General features: G+C 41.4%; 1 protein-coding gene across 2 annotated transcripts in view; it reads left to right on the forward strand.

Annotated features, from left to right (window-relative positions):
• LOC134535208 (E3 ubiquitin-protein ligase SHPRH) overlaps nt 1–19,224 on the forward strand; it is a 97,975-nt gene that overhangs the window by 10,994 nt on the left and 67,757 nt on the right. For both annotated transcript variants that reach the window (XM_063374249.1, XM_063374258.1), the window contains exons 4-7: nt 1,850–2,574; nt 5,501–5,616; nt 17,384–17,506; nt 18,900–19,084. In XM_063374249.1, the coding sequence (XP_063230319.1) occupies nt 1,850–2,574; nt 5,501–5,616; nt 17,384–17,506; nt 18,900–19,084 (1,149 nt within the window). The remainder of the gene's footprint in view (nt 1–1,849; nt 2,575–5,500; nt 5,617–17,383; nt 17,507–18,899; nt 19,085–19,224) is intronic.

The following is a 19,224-nucleotide window of genomic DNA, read 5'->3' on the forward strand; positions in this document are numbered from 1 at the left end:
CTAATTTCAATCTATGGGTAATAACCAGGCTCTTTGTATATCCATGAGGTCGGGGCATGGTAAAAACCCAAAATATTAAAAATTTAAAACTTAATGCTTTTTCGTTTTGGAATGTTTCCGATCCAAAAAGTTGGGTTATGGTGGAAAATGTGTCTGGGGTTCGACTTTCTCCTCCTTGGTAAAGAAGGGAGGGGAGGGGGGGGGGTGTAATGCCCCTAAATTTGAAAAAAAAATTAAAAAAGTATTCTTTTTTATTTAGAGTGTTTCCAAGGTAATGGAAAATGTGCTTAGGGTTCGTTAATGGCAATATGGGTACTATGTCTAAAATTATCTAGCCTTTCTTCCGGCGTGATCAAGTGTATGATATGAACATTCCATCAGCCCATGTTGATTTTGGCACATACAGTGTACATGTAATTAAACCAATAGCCATTCAGTTTCCAGCGAAATACAGCTATGGTACAGCTGAAAGACAAATGTTGTCAAGCAACTCCTGGATGGAGATCCCGGGGGGCCAGGGGGGCCCGGCTTGGCCTGCACTTGCAAAACCATGACTGTGAAACGTGTTTGATGTCAAAACTATGTCTTATGGGATAATTTCTGTATATTTTAAAGTTTTCTTGTTATTGCATGCATGTAGGCCAAAATATGAGCAGTGTACAGCATACGGGCACCGCAACCAGATATGATGTGTTGGTTAACCCCACGTACAAAATTATCCCCCCAACCTCCTTGTAAATTTCCGTGGGCCCCGCATGCGAATCCTACAGATTTGCATCCCAAAGCCCCATTACTAATTTTAAGTTCATTGTTGTTATTAAGTTCATAGTTTCATTTTGGTAATGACTATATCCTAAACTTAGGGATAAAAAAGTATTAAAAATCATATTGTTATTACTGATAGAAAATTAAGACAAATAATAACAACACCCCAATTTTTTAGTTTTACAGATTTGTGGTGCATTGTTTGGCTGTTGAACAAAAAATCTAAATTTAAATTTAACTATTTTTTAATTTTCAGTTCATTCAACGATAAAGCGGGATTTTTAGTTTTTGTAAACTATAAGTTTATTTTTACATGCTCTGCTCCGTCCATTCCCCCATGCCCACATTTCCTCCCTGACTTCCCCTCCAAAGCTTGAATGGCTGGAGAAACAAAGCCAGCCCTCGGTTATCTAGCATGGAACCTGCCGAGGAACGAGTTCACATGTTCCACTACTTTTCAATAATCCTTTTTGCGTATTGAGGATCTTAAAGACTCTGCTATAATAAGTTATTATGAAGTCATTGTTTTTACAACACAAACTTTTTTAACTACAGATCAATTCGTTACACACGTACGTTTCTTGTTATCGCAAGGGAAGCGGAGCACTTGACTGGTGTCCCAGAGTGACCGCATGGCTGTGGGTACAATTACTAACACCAAAAAATAGCCAAGCTTTGAGTTTTCTTGTAAGAAGCGGACAACAGACGATGGATAGCAGCATTTAAAAGCTGAGTAAAGAATAAATGTTGTCTAAATATTTTTGTGTCTCTCCTGGAAAACTAGTAATTCTACAGAAATAATTCAAATAACAAATTCAGAATCCAATTAAATACACATTTTATCCATCCTGAAAGTAGAGGAACTGACGGTTCCCATGGTTCCATTGAATATTCACTTTTGCATTGGACCTAACAACTACTTACAATTTTACCCTTTCAATGGCATTCTCCTATTAATAAGTATAATTTTCTAAGTACCTCGAGGGACTTCTTTATTGTGATATTGTACTTTAATTTAATTTTGGGAAGTGTAGTTCTTTTTAGTTGATAATGGAGTACATATTTGTTGGTTCTTGATTTGTAGAAGAGGTACATTGCCTGTACGCGGAACTGAGGCTGCCGGATGGGAAGCTCGTGTACTACAACAAGTGCTTGGGCCACATTCTTCTGCAGAAGCCAGTCAGCAAGCCTCCTCCCACGGGTGGCATCCTTGCAGACGAAATGGGACTGGGTAAAACGGTGGAAATTTTGGCATTGATTTTGATGAACCCCAGGAAGGATGTTCCGGCCATCGAGCACGTGAAAGAGGACGACGATGCTACCGTCTCGTGTGTCGACGAAATATCTTTGCCTGCCAACAATGCGGACGACGACGATGCCGGACTGTCGGAAGGACCGGTGCCGGAAAGTATCCGGGTCAATGCAGACGCGGCGAAGGAAGTAGCAGTTCCGAGAGTCAGGAAGCCTACCAAGTGCAAAGTTTCCAGAACCAGGAAGAAGACGAAACGGAAGAAAGCTACGGCAAAGAACGGGAATGTTGCGGAGGAGCGGGAGGAGCGGAAGCAGAAGCGGAAGGTGAGCCAGTTGAGGCAGCTGCTGCAGCAGTGGTACGACGAGGTTCTCTCTGGCATCGACCGCAGACCCGTCCAGCCGGCGAAGGTGTCGGTCCACTGTCTGTGCGGACAGGAGAGTCCGCAGGAGGCACGGGTGCGCTGCTCGGCTTGTGCCACGTGGCAGCATCACAAGTGCGTCAACTACCTCATGGGGAGAGCGGAGAGATATTTGTGCCCTCCGTGTTGGCAGAAGAAGGTGAGGCCCTGTTCTCTGTGTTGCACTTACAATTGAGATATAATCATGCTAAAAATTTCATTTGGCTTATTTTTTTTTCTTACAGACAATCCATTGAAGATTTTTAAGGAAAGTTAAATTAATATTTCAAGCAGAATTCCGATTGCATCACTTGGAAATTTTAATAAAAATATTTTATTGCTGAATGTGTTGTTCAGTTAATGGTTGTTTTAGATGTCAGCTTATTAAAGAAAAAGAAAGGGAAGGGGGAAATTGAAATAATAATCACATAGGGGATCACGGTGGTTGAGTGGTCACATTATTTGCCTCCCACTGAGGTGTTCGGGGTTCATTTCCTGGCAGGGTCGAAGCTGTTCCCCCCCCCCCCCCCCACCATTTGCTTTTGAAATAGTTTTGTACTTGATGGGTCCACTGAAATATGCTAGCCTTTAAATTCAATTCTGTATGCGTATAACATAGCTGTGCTGGCTGTAATCTGTGAAAGAGTTATCAATTAGTTTTTCTAATTATTAAATTAAAAGCAGAATTTTGTGTTATTTTTTAAGACAGATTATTAATTAATTTTTTATATTTACCTGCAGAAATGCTTTAGATGTATGGTCTAACCTGCTCTATTTGTGATAAACAGGGAGGCTGTTTAGTGATATGATATTGCTAGAATGAGTGACTTGTGGTGTTCTCATTTATTCAGTGGGAACATGTTTTTGTTCATGGTTGCTTTTAATATTTTATCAGATCATTAATAAGTTAAATAATTTTCACTGTTTCCATTTACAATTCCTGCCCACAGACTACCTCTGAGGTATCTTCTAGCCACTCTAGTGTAAAGTTGTGGTTGGTCACTATTGGAGCAGATTAGAATGTTAATATAAGAAGAACTTTTCATATCATATCTTTGGTAATGATCATTACTGCCTTGAAAAATCACAAAACACTTAAATGTAACATGTAAATTAGAATGGCATTTTTTTTTTCTGATATGATTAACCTTTAACAACTGGCGTATTATTTTATTTTCCTCAACGTATTATAACCACTTTAATGTTAGCTCTTAATTGTTTAACCATTGAAAACTGTAAGTTTTGTTAGTTTCTGCACACTGACAAGTTAATTTCACCGCTGTGTACAGCTGTGTTGGCTTGGAGTCATTGTGCCATGTGTGACAATGCACGGAGACCCTTACTGCACATTTTGTTTTCTTACATTACCTACCTTCAAAAATTGGGGAAATAAATATCATTCAATAAAGTAAAACAAATGAAGTTACAAACCTAAAAAAAAAAGCTTTGTGATGTACTTTCTTTACTGACGTATTATAGCCATTACAGTGTTAAAAACACAACCTTTGGAGGCTACGCACATTAAGGAATAGAAACCTTAAAGTTATATGCCATTTTGTTTGTTAGTTTCTTCACAATGAGTTTATTTAACTGCTGTGCACGGCTGTACATGGCTGAGATTTGGAAGTGAAATAATGGAGGGGAAGCTCTCGGGCATTATGGCACAGCACATTTTTACACCTGTTTTTTTCCTTTCTGACTACATATTGTGTTTCATCTTTTACCCCTTTGCAGCAGGTTATTCTTGTCAGTTCCTTGTCCTTGTATAAAACTAGTATGCACCTTGCAGTCAGCAAGAAACTTGTGCCAAGTTGGAAGAATACGGTATATAAGTTGCACTTCTAAGCACCAATTAATTGAGACGTCCTTTTCACAGACCAAACACAGGAAAGTTTCCACAAATCAGAGATGGCTGCTGCAATACATGCATGACTTGCAGAACTATGGCTGCAGTGCTCGTCATAATATGTTGCAGTTAAAAGCATGGGAAATAAATAACACGTGAAAGCGATATTGTTTGGGGCACAGTTGCATCATAAAACTTGTCTTGATAGGCATGTGAAAATTACCATCACATACGTTGCTAGCTTAACATTTACAACGGCTGAATATAGGAAGTTAACTCACCACTGCTCAAGATATGGTCGTGCATGCTAACAAAACTTGCACACACAAACCCTGGCTAATTTGTTTTTAGATTTTTTTAGTGTCCCTTCTGGTTCCTCAGCCAGTCTCGTCGCTCGCTGGGCACTGGGCAGGTGGGCGGTAGTCGTAGCATAACTGTACGTGGGTGGCGTGTGAAACAATCAAGACGGAGATGTGAAGAAGCAGTCTGGTGATCTCCCTCTGGTTTGAAGTGTGACTAATTCGACAGCTGAGGGGGTGGGAGACATGAAGGGTCGACCCAACAGCTTTCTGGCATAGTGAAAGGGTGGTTAAAAATATAAAATAGCCAAGATAAAAAGTGCACCAGAGCGATACCATACATATTTTTTTTCATAGCTTCAGATAATGACATACTAATAATCAAACTAAATTTAAACATGGACAACTCAAGAACGGAATAATCTGAGCCCAAATAATTGAGAGTTTATTACGTATTTCCAGCCCCATATGCTTCAGCCCTGTACAACATAATTATATTATATTTTATCTAGCCCCATTTGTCATAATTATTTTTCTCTGCTCATACATTTAACATCATAGTTTCATCATATTTGAACTCTATGAATCATATTTTATTCACAAGTCTTTTGTTTATATAACCTTGTACTACTCAAGCATTGAGTACTTAAATTTATTTTTTTGTAGCTGTATACAACATAATTTGTACTTCAGCTATAGGTTCAGTACAATTTTTTTTCCCTTCAAACTTTTATGATTATAATTTATAGTTAACCAATTAAAATTATTTCTTGTAAGTGTAGTGTTTGTGTGTTTTTGAATACTAATTTATTTTGGACAAATTTTATAGTCATGAACAACTGTATATGAACTGAAACAAGGAAACAGGTTTTCATTGGAAAATAATTTACAGAGGCTGGTGTGTTGATTTGTGTGTTCTGTATTTTTTTTGTCTCTTACAGGAACCAGTTGTATCTGGCTGTAGCTTGATTGTAACACCCAATTCTATATGCAACCAGTGGGTCGATGAGATACGTACACACATCAGCAACACTGATTTTAAAGTTTTAGTGTACAGGTAAGTTATTAATGTGCAAAAATTATCATTAGTGATTGGTGAATTCCAGTATTTTACTAATTAAATTTCTTGTAAACCTGAACAGATATGATTTTGATGTTTCATGCTGTTTTTATGAAGCAATAAAAATACATTTAAATTGGATTGGCTATTTTGAAGTTTGTTAAAACTTCTGAAGCAGATAAATGATCCAAATGCTTTATATTAGTAATGGAGTGCAATATTCATGTGAAAATTTAAAGTATTATAAAATTGGTTCCTGTACCCAACATTAGCTTATACGGTCAAAGGTGTTTAATTGGTCACATTGGAACCACAGTAATTAGGGTATAGTTTTAATCAAGTGTGAAAATGTGAAATGTGACCTGCTAGAAAACAGGAAAAACCTTCGTGAAATGAAAACTGACAGTAAGGGTAAATTCTGAGCTAGCTAAAAATGCCGGCAACACAGTAATTTCACCTGGCGGCCAAGGGCAAGGGTGGATCCAGGATTGACTTCTGGGTGGGGCATTGGTAATTTGGACCTAGTATAATACCTGTTTATTACTTCAGAAGTCGTATTATCCAGTGCACATTTTATCCTTCGAGGGGGGGTAGGGGACATTTCTCCCCCCCGTGCCCCCCCCTCTAAATCCGCCGTGGCTAAGGGCAACCGCCATAATCAACCAAAAACATCTGAGCAGCTCCATTGATCTCAGATTGCAGTGTGTGCCAAGGTCTTAAATTGCATATTGGCTGGTGACTTTTTTTTAGTTTTTAATTACTTAGTAGGCCTATATGTATATCTTCAGTCGCCTTGCATTTAAAGTAGCCTTGCATTTTAGTTTGCCTTACATGCGAGCTTGCTATTCATTTTGATTCACTTTTTGAGGCTTCCTTATTTCAGGTTTTGTGATGTTCCAACTATCCTTTTATTTGTTTTATATGCCAAGTCATCCTAAAGTATAATTTTGTTTCAATGTTCTCTTGTATTCGTCTTTTTTTTTTCAGGGTCTTCTTGTATTTAAGGGTCTTGCTGTATTCTAATAGTTAGTTAAGTACTTTGGTTCATCAGTTCTGATTGTTTAGAATCTTTTAAGGGGAATACCAAATTTGAAAATGTTAAAAGTAAAATGTAACCAGTTCAAGAACAGGAAACATTTTACTGTAAGAAACACTCTTGAACGAACTAGAAACGATGGCAGCACAGTAATTTGACTTAGCAGCAAAGGTCAGCAGCCAAAATTCACCCAAAAAAATCTGAACGCAAGTGACGCAATCAGTGCTAGATAACTAAAGGTGCTGAACAACAGAATTCTGGATTGAAGACATTGCACTGTGTTAAAAATTTAGTGTCATCCATAAGCAATTAAAATTAGTTTTTCCAATTAATTTTGCTGAAATGACTGTAGAGTGCAAGTAGGTGATGGTGCATACTATATTGTTACGAACATGAGCAAGGCCGCGACACGTGCAAGTGTACAGCTGGCTGACATCATGTGGCCGTGCAACATGAAACATGCCGCGCACACCTGGGTCGCCGCTTCCCCTCCCTCCTTCCCACCACTCCCCACACGGCGCCCTGCCTTTGACACGTAACTGACACCTGACAGCTGCGGAGTTACGCGAGCCACCGACACGTGTTTCGAGAGATTTCTGCCGTCGGGTCGGCGTGGAATGACGCGACTGGCCCCGGCCACGCTCGTGAATTCTAGAAAATGCGGCTGATACATAAAACGAGGACAGCAGCCTCGGGAAATAGAGTTGAGAGAGAGAGTTCAGGGGGGAGCTTTCTCGCGGCGGAGTTTCCGGGGCAAAAGTGCCACGGGTACGGCAGAGTGGCGAAGTCCTTGGACGAAGGTTCCAGGTCAGGAAATGAGTAAATGAGTGGAGTCGGGAGTTTTCCCGCGGCAAAGTTTCTGGGTGATAGTGTCGCGGGCGCGGCAGAGTCCCGAACGAAGTTACGAGCGAGGCGTCGAGCGGATCCTCGGCGAAGGCAAGTGCGTCGGCGGCGGCGGAGTGCGGTATAAAGGGCAACCTTAATTGAATATATGTATGTCATTTTTATTTTAATATTGTTTAATATCATTGATGTGTTAGTTATAATTTGTGTATTATCATCGATCTCTATGGTTGTTTAAAATTTATAATCAATGTTGTTGTCTAGTACGATATTTGATCTTTGTAAAAAGAATGGAGAACGAATAAGAATGTTTGGCAGAGCCATTAGCTTGTGAAATGGATTTCATGAATAAATGACAAGTCTGAGGTCAGCAATATTAAATGTTCGTAAGCTACTGAAGTTACATCATAAAATTATTTAGTAGAATTATAGAAATATACTATAAAATTGTAGCCGCACCTACAACTGAAACGGGAAATCAACACAAACAAGGGGTCGTTCCAGTACGACCAACGGCAGAAATTCGCTGTGCTACAAGCAATCCAATTTATTAATCACAATGCATACAATGCATATAATATGCATATAACAATTCGCTTCCCGCGGGAATACAGGTTAAAACAATGGTGCGATAAATGGGGCAAGCTGACGACGCGTTTAACGTAGCACAATCATATGGGCCGCTAGGCAACAACAAGAAAGAAAGAAAGAGTTTACATACACTTACGATTACCGTTACGACGCGGCTTGACAAGAAGTGTCCAAAGCCCATGCCCATATACAGCCGCAGAAAAACACTGTTACATAAGCTACTGGTAGTACTTGGCGTGAGCAAAAGAAACTAAGGCAAAGAATCCAACTAAGCACTGACCTGAAGGGTCAAAGAGAAATTACAAACATTACTAAACATGGCGAAAATGAATAAGTGAAAGCGCGGCCACGACGCGCAAACAAGAACAAGAAATCTTACTAATTACTGAAAATTACAGACGTTAAGTTTCACAGCCGAGTACATACCAACGCGACGCCAGCCCCAAGTGACAGTCCTCGGGTCAAACGACCGGAAGACTGCGGCAAATAGCCCGGGTGCCAAGGTTGTATAGGCCGGGAACAATACACGGCAGAGTGCGCTGGTGGCGCGGCGGGGAAGGGAGGAAGAGGGGGGTTAGGAAGGGGAAGTTGGAGAGGAAGGGGAAAGGGGGAGAGGGGAGGGGAAAGGAGGGGAAGGAACGCTCAGCAGTGCCCGCACTGCTTCAACCCCCCTCCCTAAAGTGTCTCTGCCCGGAGAGCATGTGGATCCACACGATGAAGAAAGTTCATGACGTTGACATCGGAGACTGGAGACAGCATTAAACAGCAAACTTCAGGATTGCCGCGGCGATCAACGAGATGGTTTCGGACGTAGGCACACGCTACGCAGGTCTTCGGAACACCGGTAGACAGCAGCCAGCGGCTGATACGGAGTACGGAGTCAGAAGTTCAGATATGAAGTTGATGTTCAGTCCAGAACAAGGGCTCGGAGCAGGGCGGTCCTGCGAGTCGCAACCACCCAGGCGTGGGAGGGGACTCCAGCAGGGAGCACCAGGTCACAGTGCCTTAGCAGGCTGTCGAAGGGGTCAGCTACGATGTCCAGAACCCGTCCAGCAATGGCCAGGGGCAGCCATGGACTTACGGCGGTGCGGGAAGCACTCAGCCTGAATCAACACGGTCGCTCTCCAAGACCCAGAAGCGGCGAGACAGCATCGAGCCTCCACATGACGAGGAAGCCGCCAGGCAAGTTCATAGTAGGACGATGGGCAGAAGCATGATGGGCTCTCACAGGCAGGTAACACCAGTAGGGAGGAGGCGACGAACGGAAGATCCCACGGAGACGTCTCTCGGTGAGGTGAAGCTGAAGGTTGCTGGCGGAAGTCGGGCACAGCAAGCAAGGGTAACAGGGAAAAAGGATGGCGCGCCAAACTAAAAAAATGAAGAAAGGGAGCCGCAACACCACGCATAAATCCAACAAATACAAAACAAATACAAATTTCAATTTTCAAACACAAGTTCCTAGGAACACGAACACGTAACAGGCCAATAGGCTAATCTCATAATAATAATTAATTCTCATAACAATAATAAATATTTGGTACAACAACAAGGATATAAATAGGTATATATATAATACTGTAACTGGATATAATACTGCCAACAACTTACAACAAACCCATAAAAAAAAATTACTTAACGAAAGGTTTCACCTGGGTTACGTGAGCCTTTCGAAATTTAATTTTGCGCTTACAGCACCTTAACAAAAGGGTATTGACACCCAAAAACTTGTCGATACAATAAGGTCCCTCATAAGGAGGAAGTAACTTTACATTCAATTGATCAGCCAACTTAGGCAATTTAAATGCTCTACAAAGAACTAAATCCCTAATCTTATAACCATGAGGAGCTCTAGCCTTGTTGTACTTGTCAGAAACGGCCTTACGGGCCTTATGAATGTTACAGGAAACCGTGTCAAGTACACGTTCCAATGCCTGGGCGTCCAGGCTGGTGTCCAGGGACGGCAAGCCCCACTGGTTCAGTAAGGGGATGGTAAGCTCACGGCCTAGGAACGGAATTGAAGGTGGAAAACCAGTAGCAGAATGAAGAGCCGAATTAAGTCCGACATTAATGTACTCCAAATCTGAATCCCAAAGAGTCTGATCAGACCGGTAGAAGGAAATCAGGATGCTTTTAAGAACCTTATTTTGTTGTTCTACCATGTTGCCCTGCGGAAAATAAGCTGAACTATAAATAGGTTTAACAGCCCATTCAAAAAGAAAATTCTTATAGATGGTAGACTGAAAATACGGGGCATTGTCAGAAACAACCATACATGGATGACCAAACAACTTGAAAACCTGTTCCTTAAGTACCTTAACAATAGTAGCAGCTTTCATGTTTCGAAGAGGTAATAAAATAACAAATTTTGTGAAAATATCCAGAACAACAAGCAAACATACATTACCCTTCTTAGAACGTGTCAGAGGACCAAAAATATCTATATGTAAGACATGCCAGGGCGCAACAGGAGGATCAGCAGCATACAAACCCACCTTGGAATTATGCGGCGGCTTAGAAATCTGGCAGTCGAGACAGGATCGAACAAAGCTCCGAACATCAGCATGAAGCTCGGGCCAAAACAGGTGCGCTGAAATTCTGCGAAAAGTTTTATCTATTCCTAGATGACCACCTAGGAGAGATGCATGAAAATAGGTTAACACCATAGGCCTCAAGACAGCTGGAACAACAGCCTTTCGGGCTCTGCCAGAATTTCCTGTAAAATACAACATGCCACTCTCCTCAACATAGGGAACAGCCTTCTTATCATGAAGATCTCTAAGTACCTGCTGGCAGAGGGGGTCCTGAGTCTGACATTCCTTAATATTAAAATAGGATTCAGGAAAAAATTTAAAGGCAGTAATAAATTTATTAATGTCAGAAGAGCGAGGTTCCAAAGGTTCAAATTCATCGGAGCAAAACATGCGAGAGAGAGAGTCAGCTATAACATTATCTTTACCTGGAATGTGATGGATGACAAACTGAATCCGTGATAACCTCAAAATCCAGCGACCCAGCTTACCCAGCTGATGAGGATGATTAAACAGCCAACTAAGGGCTCGGTTGTCGGTATATAAATCAAACTCCCGGGCATCCAGATAGCTTTCAAATTTTTCTAAGCCGAACAGTCAAGCCAGGGCCTCCTCCTCATAGACACCTAATCGCTGCTCAGACTCTGATAGCGAGCGACTAGCATAGGCAATGGGCCTAATTTGGCCTTCCTCCAGGTGTCCTAGGACGGCTCCAAGCGCATTGTGCGAAGCATCAACCTGAATGGCAAACCTCTTACTAAAATCGGGTAGAATGAGCACTGGGGGTGAAGCCATACAAGACTTCAGCACCTGAAAAGATTTCTCTTGTTCAGGGCCCCACTCAAAAACTGTATCCTTCTTACGCAAAATATTTAAAGGAGCAGATAAAGAAGCAAAATTATAAATAAATCTGGAAAAATAACCTAACATACCTAAGAAACGCTGAACTCCCTTTAAATTGACAGGCCTAGGAAACTGGACGATAGGGGCGATCTTGTCAGGATCCATCAGGAGGGTACCTTGTGAAATAACATAACCTAAAAATTTAACAGATGTTTTTCCTAATGTAACCTTCTTCGGGTTAACAGTGAGATTGGCCCCTCGTAAAGGAGAAAGGACTTCAGTCAGGTGAGTAATGTGATCCTCAAAGGTGTTACTGTAAACAGTGATGTCATCTACATAATTAAACACATAATAATACTTAAGATCAGATAGAACATGATCAAGGATCCGGGTCATAGCCTGACTGCCAAAACTAATACCCATAGGCACACGATTAAATTAAAAATGGCCAAAAGGAGTTGAAAATGCTGTATACTTGCGGAAACTAGGATCTAGCAGGCACTGGTGAAAACTTTGATTCAAATCAATAACCAAAAAATATCTAGCCTTACCTAAATGCTGATGGGCAGACTCAACAGTAGGAAGTGGATAAACATCGTCGTTAGCAATTTTATGGTTCAGAGGAATGTAATTGTGCACCATGCACCAGCTCGCGCCGTCTTTTTTACGCACTAAAAAAGTAGGAGTGCAAAAATCAGATGTAGAAGGTGAAATTACACCAGCGGCCAAGAGCCTATCCACGATGTCGCGCATGGCCTGAAGTTTAGGGGGAGAGACTTTAAGATATTTAGCGTGAACAGGAACTTCATCCTTTAAATAGAATTTATAGGGCAAAATGTCACAACGTCCTAATTTAGAGGTGATAACATCGGAAAAGGCGTGAACTAGGTCAGCAATAGCCTGCCCTTGCGCAATGCTATCAGCATCGCGGCACTCAAAGATAACAGACTTACTAGGCTGCGAACATAAGGGAACTTTCACAGAAGGGGCGAAATCAAAACGGAGCTCCCGCTGGCCCACATCCAGAACACTGCGAGTCTTGCTCAAAAAATCTAAGCCCAAAATAAAATTAGGTGAAAGACCAGGAACAACAAGAAACTTCCAATTCCAGGAAAAATGTTTAATCTTAAAGTGTATAACCACGAACCTATTTGCACGAAGGCACTCGCCATTCGCCACGCTAATATTAATCTGGTTTTCAGAAAATACACGAAAAGAAAATTTAGGAAATGTTTTGATTAAGGTCTGGAGAAACGTCTCACTAATAGCCGAGCATGTAGCACCGGTATCGACGAGAGCCGAAAAGAAACGCTCGTGAATACACACGGGCAAGAAATTAAGAGAAACAGAGCTAGAGGCTTTCCTATAGAAGCGACAGAAACGACCTCTCTTCCGTCCTGTCAATGACCGTTTCCCGGACAATTACTCCGGTAATGACCCAGTCCCCTACAGGAAAAACATTTACGTGCGTAAACATCAACGCGTGCCTGATCACAGTCCTGAGTTACGTGTCCAAACACGCAACAATTTGCGCAGCGAGCGCGACTGAATGTTGGAGCACCCTATGTCGGTTGCGTAGGAGTAGCAACCCTGCCGCCAGTCAAACGCCGACGCGGCTGGGAAGTGTCAAGAGGCAGGGCAGACGGTCGGCCAGGGGGAGGGATTACACAATCCGCGCCGCCGGCGGGGAAGCGTGCATGCGACCCGCTGTCAAATCTACGTGAAGGCGAGGCACAAAGGAGGAATGTTGATGATTATTATTTTCATGCGTGCGTAAAACACGAGTGTCAGCATCGTGTGCATCACTGCCACGGAAATCTGACGTAACCTGTAGGCTGTGAAATCCCCTGTCACGAACACGTGACACGGACGTAGACCTAGCAGGAGGCGAGAACTCAGCCTCATATTTAGACACCGCTAATAAACGTGCCTCTACCTCACTACCGCAGGCATGCAAAGCATCGAAAGTGGTAGGCGGAGCTAACATGCCACAGTAGGTGAGTACATGGGGCGCAAAGTTGCCTAAAATAAGCTGTACTAACTCAGGCTCAGCGATGTCAATTTCCAAAACATCGGCATAGGAAACAACCTCATCAATGTAATGAGTCACTGACTCATTAGGACGCTGAAACCTGCAAATCAAATCGCGCTTACACGCATCCATGACGCGCGGCGGACACACAGCACGAAGTACCGACGTCTTAAAAGTATGAAAATCGACCTTCTGTATGATAGCCTCTGTTAGCCTAGACACACAAACACCAGTACACTTACTTAGCAGAGCTTTCATAAAGGCGCCAGCTGACACTAAATTCAATTTAGCGAGGCGCTCAGCCTGTAGAAAAAAATCTAGAATAGGCCTAGGCTCACTACCATTCAACAAAGGAAGGGATTTCAGAACAGAGAAAAATAGTTTTTGAGAAAAGGAATTATCGGGAGCCGGACTTACTTCCAGTGTGGGCTGCGCCGTCGGAACACCAGACGAGACGTCACTGACCTCGCGTATGAATTGAATGAGCCGGGCGCGCATGTCAGCCACAGTGTCGCTCGCTGAGGCAGGCAGCTGGTTCTCCTCGAGATACCGTATCAGCTCGTCGCGGTGAAGCCGGCAGATCCAGCTGACTCCCGAGCCGCTCATGGTCATGAAAGAAAACAAGCAAAAACACAGCAAAACCACTGCCGAAGCAGAGTAGCGCAGAAGTTGTAGCCGCACCTACAACTGAAACGGGAAATCAACACAAACAAGGGGTCGTTCCAGTACGACCAACGGCAGAAATTCGCTGTGCTACAAGAAGAAAGTCCAAAAAATACGAATTAACAAGCAGTCCAATTTATTAATCACAATGCATACAATGCATATAATATGCATATAACAATTCGCTTCCCGCGGGAATACAGGTTAAAACAATGGTGCGATAAATGGGGCAAGCTGACGAGGCGTTTAACGTAGCACAATCATATGGGCCGCTAGGCAACAACAAGAAAGAAAGAAAGAGTTTACATACAATTACGATTACCGTTACGACGCGGCTTGACAAGAAGTGTCCAAAGTCATCATGGCATGCCCATATACAGCCGCAGAAAAACACTGTTACATAAGCTACTGGTAGTTTTCGGCGTGAGCAAAAGAAACTAAGGCAAAGAATCCAACTAAGCACTGACCTGAAGGGTCAAAGAGAAATTACAAACATTACTAAACATGGCGAAAATGAATAAGTGAAAGCGCGGCCACGACGCGCAAACAAGAACAAGAAATCATACTAATTACTGAAAATTACAGACGTTAAGTTTCACAGCCGAGTACATACCAACGCTACGCCAGCCCCAAGTGACAGTCCTCGTGTCAAACGACCGGAAGACTGCGGCAAATAGCCCGGGTGCCGAGGTTGTATAGGCCGGGAACAATACACGGCAGAGTGCGCTGGTGGCGCGGCGGGGAGGGAGGAAGAGGGGGGTTAGGAAGGGGAAGTTGGAGAGGGGAGGGGAAAGGAGGGGAAGGAACGCTCAGCAGTGCCCGCACTGCTTCAAAATTACTTCAGTATTTTGAGTGAACTCTCAAGATTACTATATACTATTGTTGTGGATAGATTCATCCATGTCGGTACAATTGATTTGTCGCGCTAAGAAGAAACTACCGATTTTACAAGTGAATTAATCGTGCGATTATACATACCAAGAGACGCACTATTAAAATTTGATCTACCTTAACATGAGAAATTTTGATAACTGATGGTGTGCGTGTAATCACTTCAAGAGCCGCACCTTTTTCCATTCTATGAATCAAAGGAAGAGTCTCCGAAAACAGCACCAGTCGTTAGAAAACTACGACCACCAACCTATAGAAGCAGGATTCGAGCATCATCCGTGTTAAAGATCATCAAACTGTGATAGACGACGCGAATTTCGTTGACTTTTGGTGACGTCTGCGATTGGATTGTCCGAAACGAATATACAGACTTCGGTATGGATATGCGGTAAGTGCAACATGTAACTACCAGAAGACGGAACAGGTTCGAGGTTCTATCCCCGGGAATATCAAGAGGAAACTACGACCGATACAGAGACTATAACGTCAACGATTGTGCGAACGTTGGACATCCTTGAACTAGAGATTAGATATTAATATTGAAAAGATATGAACTGAGTAAGTAATTAATTTTAAGTCTAGAGTCTTGTTAATATTGAGTTCAAATTATAAGTGAGCCTAACTTCTCGAACTTTAATAATTTAAGAATTTGTTAAAGTAAAGAACCTAGCTTCTAAAATTTGCCCACGAATACCCTGCTCTTTAACTAGCCGATGGCAGATATAATTATATCTATAGGAATATTTTACCGACTGAGTTTAAAATTTTCAAATAGTTATGTAGATAAACAACTCTCAACAAATGACTCGTTACAGTGGGACTCGTTACAGCGGCGACGGAGTCCCGCGGCGGAGACCCACGGGGGGTGCTGCGGCGAGAGTTGCCCCAGAGGTGCGGCCCAGCGAGGTGTGCGGTGTGTGAAAACGAGTGACTGGGGAAGCAACATTTTTAAGTACAATTGATTAATTTGCATTTTTAGATTATTTGTAAGTGACATAAGTAGTGGTCATCAATAAAACGGTGTGTGGAATAAAATCTTTAATTGTGCTATCCTTTACGAACCCGTGGTAAAATCGCAACAATATGTACTCAAATTTTACCTATTTAAAACTCTACATTTCTCATATGATTAACCTTTTATGTTAATTAATTGCTATTCATTTTTGTACTGCACTAATTTGAAGCAGTGCGGGCACTGCTGAGCGTTCCTTCCCCTCCTTTCCCCTCCCCTCCTTTCCCCTTCCTCTCCAACTTCCCCTTCCTACCCCCACTCTTCCTACCTTCCCCGACGCGCCACCAGCGCACTCTGCCGTGTATTGTTCCCGGCCTATATAACCTCGGCACCCAGGCTAATTGCCGCAGTCTTCCGGTCGTTTGACATGAGGGCTGTCACTTGGGGCTGCCGTCGCGTTGGTATGTACTCGGCTGTGAAACTTAACGTCTGTAATTTTCAGTAATTAGTATGATTTCTTGTTCTTGCTTGCGCGTCGTGGCCGCGCTTTCACTTTTGGATTTTTGCCATGTTTAGTAATGTTTTATAATCTCTTTTGGACCCTTCAGGTCAGTGCTTAGTTGGATTCTTTGCCTTAGTTTCTTTTGCTCACGCCGAGTACTACTGGTAGCTTATGTAACAGTGTTTTTCTGTGGCTGTATATGGGCATGCCACGATGGCTTTGGACACTTCCTGTCAAGCCGCATTGTAACGGTTATAGTAATTGTATGTAATTGTAAGTGTAATCTCTTTTTTTCTTTCTATTTGTTGCCTAGCGGCCCATATGATTTGTGCTATGTCAAATGCGTCGTCAGTTAGCCCCATTTATCGCAACATTATTTTAACTTGTCTCTGTGTGAATGATTCCTGCGGGAATGCTTGATAAATGCTTATTTATTGGCTGTATGCAACATGTGTGTTGCCTCTATATAATTTATAAATAAATGATTGACTTTGATTGACTTTGACTTTCTTCTTGTAGCACAGCAAATTTCTGCCGTGGTCGTATTTCAACGACCCCTTGTTGTTTGTGTTTGTCAGTTGTAGGTGCGGCTACAAATTTATACCAAATATAATAACTTAAATTCGCAATGAGGTAGGTGTTTACTGTCCCATAATCTGCGACTATCTGCGTCACAAATGCACCAGGGTATCCAAAATGGTGGCCAGCATTGGCGCGTTCCTGCAGGCCGAAGTCTTGAAACAAAAACCAAAAAAGCTCAATCTTCTGAAATAACATGTTTGTGTATGTTGAGAATAAAGGAGTTATGTAAGAAAATTACAATTTATTTCATTGTTTTATTTTGAAAAGTCCACAATGTACAATTGAGTTTTCTTTGTTTTAGGGGTGTGCACGGTGTGGGCTTTATTCAACCATATCAATTGATGGAGTATGATGTGGTAATAGTAACATATGAGACATTACGAAAGGAATTAAACTTTGATGCCAATGGTTCACAGCATAAAAAGTAAGTGCTAAAACACTTGAAACACTCTTTTAAGTATGACTGTTATTAAGATTGAAGTTTCTTTTAGCAGAATTATTTAAATTGATTATTTTATTGGTTCATTTCTAAAATGAACATTAAAAAAAATGGACAGGATTATGAAATGCCTGTGTTCTGCTGACACAGATTGTTTTGATTTTACTAGATTGACTGCGGAGCGACATGTGATATAATTTATACTTCTGTTGTGGACAAACTATAAGTTTCTGATAATTTTTTAACTCCTGTAGCTTATGGTATTTTTTACATTCCATTTATACTATCATATTAACTATGTCATATCCTTTTAAAATAAATAATAAAATGCACTTGGTAAAATTGTTTACCACAGTTACACCTTAGCCACGAACAATATCATGGACATGCTGCAATACATTTATTTTCAATAGTTTTTACTTTGAAATATTAAGTAAAATATAAAATGTGTCTATGGATGGTTTTCTTTTCAATTATGGTCAGTTTTATTATAGTTAAAGTATGGTCTACCATCAGTAACTGGTTTTATCGTGGTTTGACCACATTTTCTGTTGCACCATTGTTTTTTGAGAGCTGATCGAAGATCGTTGGGAATTTCGATATCATTCGACACTCTAAGCGGTTCATGGACACTGCTCGAGCAGGCATGTAAGGAATTTTTATGGACTTTATGCAGGTTAATTTAAGCAGATGTTAATATCAGAGCTATATTCACACAATTGCAGATCTTCATAATACAGGTATCAAAACTGCTATTTATTCTAATGTTATAACCACTTCTCACGTGACATAATCTATTTTAAGTGTTTGAAATGCTTGTTATTTTGTTCTATTCTTTAATAAGCCTTTTTATTTTGTCTTAATTACTTTTCATATTAAATAGATTTTTTTTTAGTCAAAACCTATTAATATTTTAGACTGCTGTTATTTATATTAACTTTCTTTTACATCCCAGTATGTATTTTCAGTCATTATTAAAATTCAGCAGATGAAGCAGTGGCCACGTGTGTTGCTATCTTGTGTGAACAGCATTAATCATTGGCTAGCTGTGTCATAATAATGAATTGTAGCAACTCGTACGGTTCCATTGTTGGAGCTATAATGTGTATCTATTTGTTTGCATTTTGGTGTCTTATGGTGCATTTATATATTTTTCAGTGTTATTTTAGTTTGATGGCAACTATATAGTAGTTTTAATAGATGGCCTTCAATAGCAAACAAATTCATGCCTACAGTAGTATTTGCATTATATTATTCCAATTACACATTTAGTCTATCATATTTATTTATGTTGTGTTCATTATATTCTTGCAGCCTTAGACCAGAATTTTTCTATTTAGTTATATGTATTAGTTGTTATTCCTGTTTTTGCTGTCAGACTTCGCCACGAAAAAAGGTTTGTCTCGCCTCCGTCGCCTCTCAGCTGTGTGTCGTGGTGGCGCGTCTGTCTCGACGAAGCGCAGATGGTGGAGGGAGCCTGCAAAGCTGCAGAGATGGTCCAGCGCCTGCCGTCGACCCACCGCTGGGCCATTACGGGGACCCCTGTCCAGAAGACATTCCAAGGTGCTGTACAGAGCCACTCCGGTTTCCAGAAATCCTCAATGCCCAAATTACCCTGTCAAGGTGGCAGCAAGCCAAGAAAAATACTTATATAAATTAACATTTTATTGAACGTACTATGTTTAAAACTGCTGATGTCTGTG

Source organism: Bacillus rossius, chromosome 1 (assembly GCF_032445375.1).
Source record: "Bacillus rossius redtenbacheri isolate Brsri chromosome 1, Brsri_v3, whole genome shotgun sequence".
Lineage (NCBI taxonomy): Eukaryota > Metazoa > Arthropoda > Insecta > Phasmatodea > Bacillidae > Bacillus > Bacillus rossius.